Below are 17,147 nucleotides of genomic sequence, written 5' to 3' on the forward strand. Positions count from 1 at the left end.
CCTGAGTATACATGCCATCTCTAGTGCTATTCTTTAGCTGAATATTAGTCAGCTTTTGCTGTTCTTAGTGAATTTCTGGGATGCTGGTGTTTGCTTCCCTCATTCCAAACAGACTGAGTGCCTTATGAAAGTAGTCATGTCAATGACTGCCTTGGTTGCTGCCATCTTAAGTGGTTTTAAGTCACAGAATCACAGTTTGGGCTGGAAGGGACCATTAAAGATCATCTATCCCAACACCTCTGTCATGGGCAGGCACACCTTCCACTAGACAGTTTGCTCAAAGCCCCATCCAACCTGAGCTTGAACACTTCCAGAGATGGGGCATCCACCATCTCTCTGGGCAACCAGTGCTAGTCAGAACCCACCATGGCTCAGCAGCTTCCACCCAGTGATTTGTGCAAAGGGAATACCTTTGGACCCATCCAGAAATGGCAGGATTTGGCACCTGTGGCTTCATGGGACAGATGCAGGTATAATCTCAGCTGGTGGGGGAATAGAGCTGAGATTAGGGCTTCTGTGTGCTGGGGGATGCTCTGAAGGAGAGGTCATCACAGAAATGTGGGGTCCTCTATAATAAAAGGCATTTTGGCATGGAGATGCTGGAACAATTTAGCCAGATGACTTGTTCTTGACAACCCTCTGTATTTCAGAGTCAGCCCAGAACTGGGAAGCTGTGGACAGTAGCTTTTCAGAGGTAGAAAGGAAACGTTACTACATCAATGTCTGCCATAAAGTGTGGAAGAGAGGAGGAGCTTCCAGCTGTTCAGATGGTGCTGCTATTTGTTCTGTAGGTGAGTCAGGGGTTTTTGTTCATGGTGTTTCTGGAGTTTTTTTGGTTCATTGCTTTTTTTAAGCCTCTGAAGGCTTGTCACTTTCTCTGCAAATGCGTTTGGTTGTCCTGAGTGCCTTCATTTATTCAAGGAAACAGAAGTTAGGAGCATGTTTCTCTACTGATCTCAAAGATGCTTGAAGAAATAATGCAAGTAGCTTTTTCTAACTAAAGAGCCTTAGGCTTTGTAGCATGGTTTGGCAAGGTAAAATCAATGTTTTCTCGTTAACTAGACAAATGGAAAGTCTTAGAATCTAACAGAAGCTTCACTTCTTTTCAGAGAAACAAAAGTTCTCTATTTACTGTCTTTACAGATAAGCAAAACAACAGTAAGAATCTTGGAACATTTGTATCTTCTCCTAAAAAGGTTGGAGAAAATATTCAACTTATCTATTCAAATGGAGACAGCTGTGGTTCTAAAGAAAAAATCCAAACAGTACTCACTCTAATATGCAGACCAGGTGAGAACATCCACACCCTGTTCATTGATCCACTTAAAAACTGAAGGTCATCTAATAAGCCCAGACATGAGTGCTAAATATTAGCATGTGATTTTGTCTTTTATCTCTTTCTATGAAAAAGCTTGAAGCATTGTGGTTTGTTTGAATGATGGCAATGTAATTGTAGGTATTTAGTTCTGTTTACCTGTTATTCAAGTACTCTTTATAAACCCTTGAGTAGGTCTCTTGAAATAAGATTCTTCCAAACATGACTGAAGTATGTTTAAGTGTTTAAAACTCCACAAATATCTGGAAGCTATATGAAGCACTTTCTTTCCCTAGATTGTCTTGATGGGAAAGAGTCGTTCTGAACTGAGATCAGATACTTTAGCCTTCTTTTCCAATAAGTATGGTTTGTACCTAAACTGCTGGCAGTTTATGAAAAGAAGAAACATTTGCAGAAGTTAATATTGTTCATGTTGATTACAATAGTCTGATAGTTAACTGTCTCTCAGGGAAATAGAAAACCTGTGTTCTTCTACCTCAGCCTTAGGAAGTTGAAACTTCCAAGTGTGCTGGCTTTTAGGATCAGATTATGCATTATTTCCTAATACAGCTATTGCTTTGTTATAAACACACCAGTTTAGTGTGTCAAAGTAGACATTTTTTCAAATATTGTGGTAGTTCTCAGGAGCAGATTGAGCCCTCCACCTTTACTTCTGGGCTAAAATTTTATTTTGGGGAGGAGGATGCAAAGACTTAAAGTACCTCTTTGAAAATGGAATCAAAATTATTTTTCATTAACAGTTATCTTGGTCTGCTTTTCAGGGGAAATTAATGTTCTTAGGTGTAGATTCCTAGTTCCTGTTGGCAGCCTGGCTGTCTGTATGTATAACACGTTGCTCTTGTGATACCAGGTGATCTAGAAAGTGCTCCAATCTTGATGGCTGAGCGTGAGTGTTCATATGCATTTGACTGGTATACTGCTGCTGCCTGTGTCCTGTCTAAAACTCAAGGAGATGACTGTCAAGTCTCTGATCCTCAGGCAGGTATGTATTTCTGTTCAGCAAGTTGAAAGGTCATTAGGGATAGAACTTGTGCCACAACAAGTAAGTCCTTTTGATGCTCAAGAGTAAAGGGAGTTCAGCCTAATGCTATAAGCACCCACAGTTTTAAGTACGTGCATATGGAAGATCAGAACAGCATGAGCTTAATACTCCGCTAGTGAATGTAGGAAAATAGATGAAATGCACATTTTACTGAAGTAAATCTCTCTCTATAAGAAATCATGCTTTTAGTTTGTCCATTTTGTTTCTGAAACAGTAATTACATAGAAGGAGACTTACTCAGGGGGAGGTGAACTAGCCATGTGACTGACCGAATCAAAACCTGTGAGAGACATCAGAACAAAATCGAACTGATAAAGTTTATTCCTTCCTGATTAGGCTTCTCTTTTGATTTATCACCTCTGGCCAAGGCAAAAAGTTCCTATATGGTTGACACTGTGGAGTACTTGTTTTACATAAGTGTCTGTGGCAGCCTGCCTGATGACCTGTGTCACACAAAGTCAGCAGCTTGCCAAGTAACGAAAAGGTGAGTAACTAGTTCTGTTGTCTGTAAGAGATCTCTTGTTCCGTGATGTGTTGTTGTCTGCGTGCAACAATGAACAATTTGCATGTAAAGTAATTACTGGGCTACCTGTAATAGACTCAGGTAATTTGCATATAATTTGCAGTAATTACACTGCCAGCTGTTTCAAGCCAAATGCACATACATGTAATCTTACTTACAGTTAACTTGTGAGATGGAATGTGCCCATTGCTCTCCCTTTTGTTATCCATAGGCACTGTAAACTCTAGATTAACTACTGCAGCTGTATTAAGGCGACCTACAATCCAGAGACTGAGAGTCAGCTGTATTCCAGGAACTGGCCTAAAGAATGTGAGCTTGCTGCCCTTGGGATGAGCAGTGGCTGCCTTAGGCAGAGGTGAAGCCCAGAGTTTGGGTGTTGCACCATATGGGCTCAGGTTGTGCCAGTGGAGGTTTAGACTAGATAGTAGGAAAAATTTCTTTGTGGAAAGGGGTGTCAAGCATTGGAACAGGCTGCCCAAGGAAGTGGTGGAATTGCCATCCCTGGAAGTGTTCAAAAAATGTGTGGATATGGACTTGAGGACATGGTTTAGTGGTAAAGATTTGGTGGTGGTGCTAAGTTGAGGGTGATTGGACTTGATGATCTGGGAGGTCTTTTCCAACCTTAACAATTTTATGATCTCCATTACTAAATGTGCTGCGCAGGCACGGTCCCAGTGTGTACTGCTACTCCGACAGCATCATTGCTTTTGCCTCCTACAAACTATGTCTGAGGTAGTATCTCTGCATTTCAGGTTCCAGGTCAGAGATGGGGTACAGGGCAAGCACTTGCAGCTGTATATGAGCTGGCTCTATCTGAGTTAATTCCAGCCAAGGAGAGTTCACTGCAGGCCCTTAAAATGTTCTTCAGGGGAAGATGGTCAAGCTAGGTCTGATAGAGTCAGTGTTAAGTCAGAGTGAAGAAACAGTCCTGAACCAAAGCTGATACCTAGCGAAGAGCTGTTGTGCAGTGCTAGGTCTTCACTGCCCATATGTAATTGGATGAGGCCAGTTTGACCCCAAGTTGAGGGTGTCTGCAGTTTGACTTCTGCCTTGGAGAATGAGAACTTGATGGTATTGTCACCCTTTTAGAGAAGGGAGTATTAAAGTTTTCTAGATATCTAAGCAATATGTAACTTCCTTTCCTTTTTCTGTTCATGTTTTACGTTTCCTTTTGGCAGCATTCTTTTTATCCCAGCTCACTGAGGTCTAATCAAACTTATTTTATTATTACATCTTGCTGTGGTGTCTTGTATAAACTTACTTGTGTGGTTACTATTTGTAAGACTTCTCTTAGAGACAGAACTAATTTTGCATTCTGTTCACTCTCAAAACTCACTTTTTCTTTTGTAGTAAGGATCAGTCTTGGAGTCTTGGACTGCCCAGTTCCAAGCTTTCATATTATGATGGCCTGATTCAGTTGACCTACAAAAATGGTACAGCATACAACAATGAGAATAAAATACAGCGATCCACCCTTATAACTTTCCTGTGTGACCGTGATGCTGGAATAGGTCAGCCTGAATATCAGGTAAGAAGTTCTATATGAAGAAAGGAAGGATCTCCATCCTAAAATACTGACAAGAATAACTACTAGGTCAGTACAGCAGAGTGTTATGTGTGGAAATATCCAGTACCTATAAAGCAGACTAAAAGAAATAGTTATTTCTCTTGGTATATTTAACTCTTGTTGCAGCTATAAAGCTTACCTTGGCCAGTGAACACTAAGCTGTTTACCTGGATTCCGATTCTTACCTCACTCTCCTCTAGTCCCTGGGCCATGTAATTATTAGTGCTTTTGATTGTCTTTTATTTCTAGCTGGGAAAAAAACAAACTGGCTGAGAAGTAATAAACCGTAGGACTGTGTGTCCTGTAACATAGCAGAGAGCAGTTTAACAGAACCAGAGCAGATTTTTTTGGCAAGAGCATTTTTGGTGACACAGGGAATGACAAGATCTATAACAGGACAGACCAACACAAATCAGTCTGAGAAAGTATATCCCAAAACCAAGGGGAGATGGCAAGCTTGACATATAAAGGAGTAGCTATGAGTCACAAAGTAGTCTGTGTGGAAACCCTCTCTGACCTATTCTGCTCATTTGTAGAAAGAAGATAGCTATACCTACAACTTCAGGTGGTACACTGAACATGCTTGTCCAGAAATTCCACTGGAATGTGTTGTGACTGATAGCAACACCATGGACCAGTATGACTTGTCAAGGTAGGAAAGTGACACATGCAGTGTAACTTAGCTATTCTAGTTTGGTGTTCTGGCTGATAGTTCTGGCTGAAGTTGGTTTCCTGTGTAGACAGCACCAGAAGCTTCACCTGTTGTAACAGTCTTGACTGCAAGTGTGTTGAAATCCCTCTAGTATGTTGAATTGCCTCCTAGGATGCAAACTGACTTTTTGGGATGGTTTTGCTTATAAAAACTTACTACCTTGTCAGCTGTGCTGTGTGTCCCAGGAGTATTCTTTCTTAATTGTAGCACTTAAAAATGAGGGGGAAAAGTTACTCTGGAATGCCTTAAGGTTGCTCTGTTTCTTGAGACTGAGAAGGGTAGAGAGAGTCTATGAGGAATGTGTGTTCTTAGAGTAGAACTTCCTCTTTCTGCTCAGATTAGCAAAATCTGAGAAGAGAGGTGAAAACTGGTATGCCATGGATAATTCAAGACCAAGTGAACGCAAGAAGTACTACATAAATGTCTGTCGACCCCTGATTGCTGTCCCAGGATGTGACCGGCGAGCATCTGTCTGTCAGATGGAATACAAGCTTGTTTCTGTGAGTACCCTTTACATCCCAGCTCAGAGCTGGTTTGCTGCAAGTGAGATTGAAACAGACACAAGTGAGATTGAAACAGACACAAGTGAGATTAAGACACCCTTGTGAATTCTGACTCCTTGTGCAAAGGAATATTCTGTGTACCCATACCATTGCATATCCGTAGCAGAATGATAGACCTCCTGTTCACCTCTTCAGAGACCAAAGCTTTAATTTTTACAAGTGTACCAATGTCATGTTTGACATTCATGATTTTTTGCCCTGTGTTTCAAAGGCAGACAGACTGCATCTCTTCTGTATGAGTTGCTGGAGTCTGAGACTGCTAGGAATACACATTTCTTTAGGAATAGGCTGTCATCCTGGATATTTTGTCCTGCTTCTAGCTTGTTTTAGAATCAGCTGTGGAAAAAATTTGTTTTAAGATTCTTTGTTGCCCCCCCGACCCTGGTTGTGGAGGTTGTCTGTTACATATGTGAAACAGAATGGGAGAGAAATGTAGAGATATCTCTATACCTTTGTTATCTTCAAAACTCTCAAGATACCTACTACAATACTCTTGTATACAGGTTATTTTCTTTTTGGTTGTATCTATTTTTTTAAATGTTGCTGACATGCTTTTCTTTATTTCTAGGCTTCTTATTCTGAAGTCACTTCTATTAGTAATCTTGGTGTTGCCAGCAAAGAACTAGTAATTGAAAGACCTGGACATGTTTCTCTAACCTATGCAAATGGCTCTGTGTGCATCAATGCTGATGGAAAGACAACTACTTATACCACCACCATCCACTTTGTCTGTTCCAGGGGAACTCTTGTAAGGACAAATGATCTTCCAGTTGTTATTTCATCATAGTAGGTTTTTCATCCTGTAACATGAAACCACATGAAGACGTGTAGTGTATAGCAGATTTGTGACAAGGCAGACTTCTTGAGGTGTTAAAACAGAGATATAAAAACAAAGCTGATTTAGATGATAGAGAAGCACATGTCTCAGTATTTTACATAAATAAGAGCTAGATAAAAACTAACAGCTTAGATGGACAATACTATTTCAGACTGGTCCAATTAGCATGAAGAATACATGAGGACTTAAAACTGCAAACATTACGGACCCTCTTAAGAGGAAGAATATTGTAAAGTGTATCTTCAGGCTTAGGTTCTGCATCCTCCTTAGATTATTAATTCTAGAATTCTTAAATCTGTAGAGTTTTCAGTGATAGAACTCCACATATTGAAGTTTAGACTGAGGGGATTGTTAGACTTAAGCTTGCTTGGTTTTGTGAATCTGCAGGTCTTACTCTCATCACCCACATGATCTTTAGCCTAAGAGGTGTGGTGAAAAATCTGTGACATGGAGCAGTTATGACCTGCAGACATGAACTGCTTTGCTTTTGTCTGAAAACTGACATGAAGTGTATATAATTAATATTCCTGTTATCTTGGTACCTCACCTAACAGGCTTATGTTGCTTTACTTTTGCTTTTTTTTTTTTTAATTATGGACTATGTATTATACCCCAAAACTCTTCAAAGCTTAGACTGAGACAAGATCTAGTTACACATGTCTAGGTTAAATATTGAATTTAATCTGAATATTTGGATGTCAGATTCAGTTCTTGGCTAATGCTTGGTGACATGGTAAGTGTTTAACTAGACAAAATTTTCGATGATGACCTTCAAGGTAAATCGGGGCGAGGGAATTTGGGTGAGAATTGTGTGCCTTTGTAGTGAAGTTTTTTAGAAGAACCTGACAGTTTCTTGCAAGGTGGAATCTCAAACATGAGAAAGTGATAGCTATTACACTTACTCTGGTCTTCCTCTGCAATCTGTTTCCAGAGTAGCAGCCCACGGTTTATAGCTATTCTGGATTGTGTGGCCACTTTCTTATGGGAAACTGAGGCTGCTTGTCCAATCAAGGAAACAAAAGATGATTCTCAGGTGAGAAAGGAGAATGTAAATTGTATTTGTAGTCCCAATGTACTATTTTTTTTTTTTCTAGCACTCTTGGTTGCTGTGTTTAAATGGCTCTTGAAGATAACTAACTAAAGTGAAATCTTAAGTTGATCATGATGGAGTCATGTGATATCTTATTGCTTTATTTTTGAAGTGTTTCTGAAATGTCTGATTTCTGACCAAAGTATTCAGGTGATTTCTCTTGAGAACAGTTTACTTGCTCTTGTAATTGAATGTTTCATTCCCTTGCTACGTTGCTTGTAAAACTGAGTTTATATGTAAGGATATGTATTGTCCTTGTTTTGTGCAGATCATCAAATGAGACTTTTCTTTTTTCACGCTAAACCCTCAGATTAGCTCGGTTGGAGCATGGTGCTAATAGCACCAAGGTTGAGGGTTTGATCCCTGTTCGATCCCCATATGAGCCATACATTAAAGAGTTGGACTTAGTGATCCTTGTGGGTCCCTTCCAGTGCAGAATATTCTGTGAAATCTACTCAGTTGCTTCTGCTTTACAGGTCTCAACACATAAGTGTGAAGACAGCCCTCAGTTAAAATTTCCTTGCTCTTACTAATATATGATGGATGCCATCTGTTAAATTCCACTTTGATATGTTGGTGTGGCTGATGTCAGTGAACAAAAATAATTGAATAAATGTACAAAAGAATTGAATGAAGCTACTGCCAGAGCTGTATTCTGGTGTTCTGGTATGCAGGCTAGGAATATATCTACATCACTGCTTTGGTTCTTGAAACAAGTTAGAGGTAAAACCTAAACAGAAGAAATGCAGAAGGAGAAAGTAATTCTGTTGTAATTTTTTTTTTCCAGTCCTGCTCTGTGCGAGATCCAAACACTGGCTTTGTGTTCAACCTGCAGCCATTGGCTTCTGATGAGGGCTATTCGGCTACTGGTAATGGGAAGAATTTCTTGGTAAGGATTTCAACTGTGCAGTCTGTTGTTTATGAGCGCTGTTGTTGCATGTTTTTGTGTTGCTCAATGATCTAGTGGAGCTTTCACTCAGTCCTCCTAGGAAATATGAGTTGTCAGGAAAGCACTGTGATTGAGAGAAGGAATGAAAGATAACTTCATTCATCTGAGATGGTCTTAAAAGCATTAAACTTCTGGTTCTTGGTGAACATAAGGTTGCCACACTTTTGAGGCTACCTTTCTGAGATGATTTTCCCCTTATGGACTCTGTTGTGTACTACCAATTTACCTGCTGTTTCTGAAGAAATCGACAGGGAAAGCCTAGAAAGGGATTAATCTGTCCATATCAGTGTTTTTAATGTAATCTGCATGTGTCAGTAGTCCTAGGCTGTCACAGATAAAACTGTAGTGGTATCTTAGGCCAAGAATGAACTTGCTGAACCACACCCTGTACTTCTAGTGGGGAGAATTTGTGGACCCTGTAATCTGAAGATTGAGGATACTGTTACTGTATTATAGTTGAAATGTCTGTCGTTTCCAGACTGTAAGACAACCATGTTGTTTGAAATAGTTCTTGGCAAGGGAGTTTTACTGATGTAGAAATGGCTACGTGGACCTTGTTTTTCTGATGCAGTTAATATTCTGTATATCTACATGTTCTCAAACCTTCTAGCTAAACATTTGTGGACACTTGCCATATTGTGGTAAAATCAATGGCAAAACAGCTGCTGGGTGTGAAAGAGAAAATCTGACACCTGTGAGGCGGGTGGAATTGGACAAAACCCTCTCTCTGTCCAGTGAAGGGTTTCTCACTCTTACCTACAGAGGTCCTCTTCATGTGGAGTCAGGTGAGTTCCGGAAATACGCAGTGGAAATGGATGCTTGTATTGTAAAAAGTTAGTGTGACTGGTCTTCATTCTTTCTTTTGTTCATGTACTGAAGTCTGTTTGGCTTGGTATTAATTACTTAAACAAACTGGTTCATATGGAAATTTCAGGAAGAAAAAAAGCTACACAGAATGGTAAAGACTCAGTTTTCAGTAATACATGTGCATTTCAAAACTCTAGGAAAGTGACTCAATACAGTATAGGGTTTTTTCCTTAGCAGATGAAAAATAGTGGTCCTTGCATAGAGAAATGGATAGTCAAATAAAATTAAATCTGGCTCTTTTTCTAAGTGAAGTAATAGCTTTTATTTTCAGTTTCATGGATAGTGCTCTCTAAAGTTGTTTCATATCTGAAAGGTCAGTTTTCAGTAAGCTTATACTCTCCTGTATGGAATTTTTTGAATTGGTGCTCTAATACTTCATGTATATCTACTTCATGAATTTAAGTCTCTTTTGCAGATAAAACAAATGAAAAATGTGTATCTAGTTTTTTGATGTTACATGCTCTCCAGTTATACTGAAACTGAGCTTCATAGAAAGGAATATGACATTTTAGCAATAAAAGACTTCGGGAAAACTGGGTTTTGAATTCAGGACCCTCAGATGCTTCTGTGTGCTTGTCCTCTGTACAAATTGCTGGGGTGATATCTCTTATTTTCTCAGTTGTGACATTTTTGTACATAATATGAAACAATGATTGGGCTCTTACGTATTTTGCTTTGAGAGGTTCTACAGTTTTTATAACACTACTAAGCATTTTGATGACACATAATACTCCCTTACATAATTCTGTCACTTCTTGAGAACTAAACAGAGCTTAAAATATAGTGCTTTGATAGGATCAGTATTATTTGTTCTGCAGTCATTACACTGAACTTCTTACAAACAAACAAAACCCCCAAACCCAGAACTTTGTGTGATGTAATTTAAAAGCAGTAATTTAAAGCTTTTGTGTTTCTTCATATATGTCAAAGAACATAGGGAACACAGGTCAGTGAAGGTAATTATGTTCTTGAAATGTGTCAAGGCATTTTGGTCTCTTATTTGTAGACGTAGCTGGGGCTCCTAGGCAATTTTTCATAGCTTTCTAAAGAACGTTTGCATATTTATAGCTAAGACCCATAATGAGTAAGGTAGTGTTATCCTTGAAGCAGTTAGTAATAAGAAACTGTTAGAAAATTGTGACGTCAAGTATTAGCTCGAACTTAAATTCAGGTGTTCCAAACAGAACCATCAGCAGATAAATGTTTGTTTTACAGGAACATCAGACATGTTCAGAGTGACTTTCATTTGTAATGATTCATATCCTGGAGAGCTTAAGTTTGTGCGTGAGGAGATAAACACAGTGCTGGATGTCCATGATACTTTTTTTGAGTTTCACACAGCTCTTGCTTGTGCTCCTGCTCCTGTAGATTGTCAGGTTACAGGTAAGTACCTGGAATTTGAGCAGGCTCTGTCCTGTGTTGGAAGGACTAACTGAACAGCAAACTTCTGGTCAGTGGAGGGCTTTAAAAATACCTATTGTGAAGACATTTGTAAGACTTAAAATCTTTATAGAAGTTGTAGGGTAGGAGAGGAGGCAAATTGAAGCAGGTTTAACTTACACAAACAGGGAAAGAAGCTAATTTAAAATGTTGTGGTATACACAAGAAAGCTGATAATTACTTTGAAAACTAATCCTTATTGTGACTGATGCTGCTTCAGCCCAGCTCTGAAGCAAATGAGTTAATTTAGTATTGACATCTGTAAAAATACACCTGTGAATTGTGGAGAAGTTACATTTGGGAAGTAACTGTCAGGGGAACTATGATCTGCGTTTGGCATCGTGATGTTCTGGTGGCAACAGTACGTTCTCATAATATGTATCTAATGGGATTCTGAAAATTATTTTGAATTGTATATTTGTCAGTGAAACCGGTAACATTTCAAACCCAGTTCTGCTGTAAGTTCTCTCAGTTTACTGCATTTCTTCCAGATGCTGCTGGCAATGAGTATGACTTAAGTGACTTGAGCAAAGAGGGTGAGCCATGGGTTCCTATAGACACTTCAAAGGAAGCAAAAAAGCGAACATTTTTCTTGAATGTCTGCAAGCCCTTGCCCTATGTGACTGGATGTCCTGGTAAGCCAAGTGGCAAGCACTTCTTGACTTGTGGCTTCTGATGCAAGACCTTATAGTCAGAATGATGTTCCTGCATATTTTAGTAGGGTTTATTGACTCTGTCTGTTTAATCATGGAAATAGCTTAGACCTGGGTGACATGTGTCAGGAGTATTAATAAACAGACTTTTGCAAACTGAGAGCAGTCTTAATGCTTATCAGGATTCTCGCATTGAGATGTATGTGAATGCATTTGGGAAAATTGCATGGAGGGCAGTATTGCTGGGTTCTGTGATTTTATTATTATTTTTTAAAGAAGATAGGAAAGTGTCATAGTTTAACCCCAGCCAGCAATCAAGCCCCATGCAGCTGCTTGCTCACTTCCTCACTTGTAGGATCGGGGAGAAAATCAGAAGGGTGAAAGTGAGCAGTTTCAGGTGAAGACAGTTTAATGGGCAAAACATAAGCTGTGCGTACAAGCAAAGCAAAAGAAGGCATTAATTCCCTGCTTCCCATGGGCAGGCAGGTGTTCAGCCATGTCCAGGAGGGCAGGGCTGCATCATGTGTAACAGTGACTTGGGAAGACAAACACCATTATTCCAAATGGTCCCCCCTTCCTTTTTCTTCCCCCCACTCTATATACTGAGCATGATGTCATATGGTCTGGAATATCCCTTTTGTCTGTTGGGGTCAGCTGTCCCGTCTTTGTCTCCTCCCAGCCTCCTGTGCACCCCCACCCCCTTGCCAGTGTGGCAGTATGAAAGCAGAAAAGACCTTGGCTCTGTGTAAGCCCTGCTCAGCAGTAACAAAAACATCTCTGTTATCAGCCCTGTGTTCAGCACAAATCCAAAACACAGCCCCATACTCACCACTGTGAAGAAAATTAACTACCCAGCTGAAACTAGTACAGAAAGTCAACTGTTGTTGAAATCTCCTAACTGAATGAGGCCAGAATGAGAAGCTTATACCTTGTCTTACTGCATTTCTAGCCAGTTTAATGTATTTAACACTACTGTAGTCTTTTACAAGTCTGTGGAACCAGATAAATCAGTGGAGTTTGAAAGATTTCAGTGTTTGCAGGACAGTAACTTGTTCTATTCCTCAGAGGCTTTAGGTACACAATGTCTCTATCTGTATTTATGAATATGTATGTGTTGTGTTCTGCTTCAGGAGTTTGAGACAGTTTACTTCAAAGCTCTCTTAAAGCTACCCTGTTACATTATTTTACATTAAATTTAACTCTAGTTGTCAAAGCTTTGAGCTAAAACCCAGTTCTTTTCCTGTAGGTGGTGCCATAGGATCTTGTGTGAAATACGCTGATAAAAGCAAGAACCTTGGAGTCATTCAGATAAACCCCCAGGCTGCTACTGATGGGTCATTAAGCATTATCTACTTGAATGGTGACACATGCAAAGATAATCAGCGTTACTCTACACGTATAATCTTCCAGTGTGATCAAACAACGGTAATTTTCTGTTCTACTTGTTGTTAATGAGAATTTTAGTGCTGGTAACAGAATAGACTGTGCTTGCTCCTCTTAAAATGGAGAGACTGGTTCTAAAACGTAAAAACTTACATACCGGGTTTTTCCTTGTCTCTTCTTAATAAAGCTCTGTCTGCCTTACTGAACTTGTAGAACACAACAGTGAACTATCGGAATCCTGTGAGCCACCAAAAGCAGCTCTTTGCTGAACATGAGTACTGGAATTTGATAGTGGAGATCTTAGACTGTGAAACTGCAGTAAAAAAAAGCGCCATGCATGTATGTTTTGAGACTTGCAGTGTAAGTAAGGCTTACTTGTAGTAAGCCTCCTTCATATGGCTCTTTTCTGCAGGGATCACCAGTGTTGGAGCAAGAGACTGACTGTGAATTTGTCTTTGTTTGGAGGACCTTGGCAGCATGTCCTGTTCACAAAGCAGAAGGTAAGTGTAGTTAGCTGAGCTTTAAATTCTCAATCAAACTGTACAAGTAGTAAATACTTAGGAAGCTATGTTGGTTTCTTGCCCTGTGAATCTTTCTGTAAAAAGTGTTGGCTTGTGGAGCTTTAAACTAACTACAAATCCTATCTCACAATGACAGGCAAATGTACTTGCCTGTCTAGGGAAAGAAGGTAGTGTAATAATGCTGGTTTAAGAAACCCTTGTACTACCTTATTAAATCACAGACAGACTTGCTAGTAAATATTAAAGCATCAGGTTTCATGAGAACAGAGTTGATTCTATGCCTGGCAAGTCATTCCCTTGTCCCTCACTGAAGACTGGAAGCAAGGCTTTAAACTTGGCCCTTGTTAAACAATGGGGGAGAGACCAGTGAGAGAGTCTCGGTTTGCATTTGACTCCAGGATGTACAACAAAGAATCACAAGTTCTAGTTCTGGTACTTGATTATCATCTCTTAGATGGAGGGTTAAGTGTGTAGGCATCTTCTTTGCCTTTGCAGGCTTTTTTTTGCAGCTTGTAGATAATTCCTTATAAAACATCTGGACTTCCTGTAAAGGATCTATCGCAACAGTCCTAGACATTATTGAAACTGCCAGTGATCTCACGTGGCATGAGGAATGTTCACAAACTACTGCTCTGTAGCACATAATTACTGTGCAGGACACTGGTGACTGAATTGTTGTTTTGAAGGGAGGGAAACTGATGTCTTTAGCTTGTTACCAACTTGTATAATTGAGAAGAGCATAATGTTCATGTGATACAATCTGATGATTTTTTTAAAAAAGCTTCAGAATATTTAGTAAAGAGTCACTTTAAAACTGAGGAGTTGATCAACAGCAAAGTCACTGACATATATCAGCTAATGAGACTCATGAAACAAGAATTTTCCTAAATCTTCTTTTATATACATCTTTGTAGATTTGTTAGCTGGAGTAAATATTTCCTATGACCGATTATTTTCTTAAATCAGCAAACTTCAGAGCTGTTAAAAGAAGATACAAGACTGACATCTCAGACACCTTTTGCTTTGATTTTGTGACCTTGCTGTTCTTTCTAGATAATTAAGCAAGTTCTGGACTTAGTGTCTCTGATTCTGTACTTAACCTTCATCACAGCTGAAGGAAGCACTTGAGACCACTCTGAGGTAGTTTTTGAATTACAGTGTGACTTTTGCATCTTGCTTTAGTGACAGTTATAAAAGAAATGTGCCATTTATACATAGTCACGTAGTTCTAGATATTGGTGACTTCACGAAATGAGTTCCTTAGCTGAACTAAGATGGTTCTTCAGTGTTAAGGCACTAAAGTAGCTACTCATTTTTGTGGCCTTATTTGTTTTAGTAAGCCTTAATTATTCCCGCTGTATTTGGCAAGGCTAGTAGATCTTAAGTTGTATTTTAAATTCTTAACTTCTCTTTAAAGGAAAGGATTGCCAGGTGAAAGATCCAAGGTATGGTCACGTTTTTAACCTGAAGCCACTTTCCAATAATGACATAAAAGTGAGCACAGATGAGTATGACTACTACTTCAGAGTTTGTGGAGAAATAACACAACCTTGCAGCGCGGAGGGTCACAGTGTTGCAGAGGGTCACAGTGTTGCATCCTGTCAAGTAAAGAAGATGGACAGTACTTTCAGAAAAGTAGCAGGTACTGCACTTACTGAAACAAACCTAGGGAATGGGAAGATTAGCCAGGGTGTAATAGAAGAAGGGTTCTTGCTAATCTTATACATCTAATGAGATAAAGCACCTCGCTGCTTCTGCTCAATGTGCAGATAAAATGTCATACATGTAGTTACCTTGACACTCAGTTACAAATGAGCTCAACCTTACTGTACTGGAGTAGTCACTCAATAACTAGATCGCAAGTTTTAGAGGAAGATTGAAGTCTGTCTATCAGTTCTTTAATTGTGCATGTTATTGGTGTTTGTGTGACCCTGTTGCCAGAGGCATTACTGCAGTTGTGTGTTTACTGTAGCTGTTGACTTCTCTCAACTCTTTGCTTCTAGGCTTACGTACAGACAAGCTGACTTTCAAAAATGGTTTAATAATGATTAATTACACCAGTGGAGAAAAATGTCATAAAATATATGAAAGATCAACTGCCATATTATTCTATTGTGACAAGACTACATCTGAGGTTAGTTTCAAAACATGCTTCCTGTACATACTGTCTTCCAGAGTTGCCCTCTTTTTTTAAAGTATGGAAGGGTAGGGTGAAGAACATGAACATGCCTGATCATTTACAGGTTAGACAGGTGATTCAATGGTCCTGGTAGGGGACAAAAAAAAAGAAGAATGTTTTGAATTTCCTATTTATGGATGGTACCTTTATCATTGCCCAGGAAAATCAGGGCATGTTGTTCCTTTAAGGGACATCTATCATTACCAAAACTCTTGGAGAAGTTAGGAAGGGATGTTCTTCCGTAAATAACAGCTGTTTCTTTGTAAGAAATAAAAGGTAGAAGGCTTAATATGCAACAAAGCAGGTATTACATGGCCAGACTAAGCTGGTTAATTGCTTTTAGTATCTGTCTGTATTTGTGCATCTCTTCCTGTTCTTAAACAATGGTGTCTAGAATTACTTTTCTTATTTCATGGGGGAGGCAACAATTCCTAATGGCTGCCCTTTTATCAGAAGTGTGCATGTGGATAAACTCAGGTTTGGGAGAAGCCGTGCTTTTCAGCTGGTCAGAGGCATAGTGTGGCTCTAAGATAATATGTATGTTCCTGGATCTTCCTGTAGCATGACTGAGACATTTCAGTTTCAATGTGTCTAATTGAGAAAGCAAATTACTTTTGTCTTGTGTTCTTTCAGCCTGTATTTTTGAAGGAAACTCCAGACTGCACCTACATGTTTGAATGGCATACTCAGTATGCTTGCCCACCTCTTAAATCTACTGAGTGCTCCTACAAGTAAGTTGTTTCCACAAAACTAAAATGGAGCTGTATGTTGAGAGAGACAAATACGGCCTTCTTGCAATTCAGTGCACCACTGCTCCTTTAGCTGTTGTGTTTTGACCAGCTAATGTAGCATTCAATGCCAATGCATAATATTTTAAATAACGTTTGCAACCTGTGCTTCCGAAAACTAATTTCATTGGAAAAAAAATACTTTGATGTTCTTCTGGAGAGTAATAAAAGGGTACTGTTTGGTATGTATTTATTGATGGTTGAATGCTGAGTATGTTAGGTTGTTGGAAGTGTCTAGTTATTATTTAACAATATCTAATTTGAGTAAGACTACAACTGTAGGTTTGAAACTTCCACCAAAGAATGCTTCAGGAAAAATGTCATTTAAATCTGTCACAACCAAGTATTAGCTCATTAAGATTGGGTTAGTGGGGTCAAATGTGGCTAATAATTGGCCCAGAGTTTGAACATCTGGCCTCATTATAGGTCACTACCCTAAGGTGAAACAGTGCACTGTAACTGTGTGTGTGCATGCCATGCACTGAAAGCCAGCATGCTTGAATTAAAAGTTGGAATTACACTTGCATTGGCTGAGAGCTGTTTGCATGTGGACAGTTTCTGTGGGGATAGCTGGTGCAGTGATATATCTCTCTACTGAATTTGAAGTTTCTGGGGAGCACTGAGTCCAATGCAGACTTCTTTTCCCAGCGTAATTCCCTGCTTAGAGTTATCAGGTTAAAATTACTGTAGTAACTT

General features: G+C 39.4%; 1 protein-coding gene across 3 annotated transcripts in view; it reads left to right on the plus strand.

Annotated features, from left to right (window-relative positions):
* IGF2R (insulin like growth factor 2 receptor) overlaps positions 1-17,147 on the plus strand; it is a 58,031-nt gene that overhangs the window by 22,427 nt on the left and 18,457 nt on the right. For all 3 annotated transcript variants that reach the window (XM_082303453.1, XM_082303452.1, XM_082303454.1), the window contains exons 12-29: positions 651-791; positions 1,144-1,290; positions 2,187-2,318; positions 2,715-2,862; positions 4,252-4,429; positions 5,005-5,120; positions 5,518-5,680; positions 6,312-6,491; positions 7,513-7,614; positions 8,459-8,560; positions 9,231-9,405; positions 10,703-10,870; positions 11,419-11,562; positions 12,827-13,005; positions 13,376-13,463; positions 14,902-15,126; positions 15,488-15,618; positions 16,297-16,394. In XM_082303453.1, coding sequence (XP_082159579.1) covers positions 651-791; positions 1,144-1,290; positions 2,187-2,318; positions 2,715-2,862; positions 4,252-4,429; positions 5,005-5,120; positions 5,518-5,680; positions 6,312-6,491; positions 7,513-7,614; positions 8,459-8,560; positions 9,231-9,405; positions 10,703-10,870; positions 11,419-11,562; positions 12,827-13,005; positions 13,376-13,463; positions 14,902-15,126; positions 15,488-15,618; positions 16,297-16,394 — 2,617 coding nt within the window. The remainder of the gene's footprint in view (positions 1-650; positions 792-1,143; positions 1,291-2,186; positions 2,319-2,714; positions 2,863-4,251; positions 4,430-5,004; positions 5,121-5,517; positions 5,681-6,311; positions 6,492-7,512; positions 7,615-8,458; positions 8,561-9,230; positions 9,406-10,702; positions 10,871-11,418; positions 11,563-12,826; positions 13,006-13,375; positions 13,464-14,901; positions 15,127-15,487; positions 15,619-16,296; positions 16,395-17,147) is intronic.

The sequence above is a fragment of the Coloeus monedula genome (genome assembly GCF_965178545.1).
Source record: "Coloeus monedula genome assembly, chromosome: 2".
NCBI lineage: Eukaryota > Metazoa > Chordata > Aves > Passeriformes > Corvidae > Coloeus > Coloeus monedula.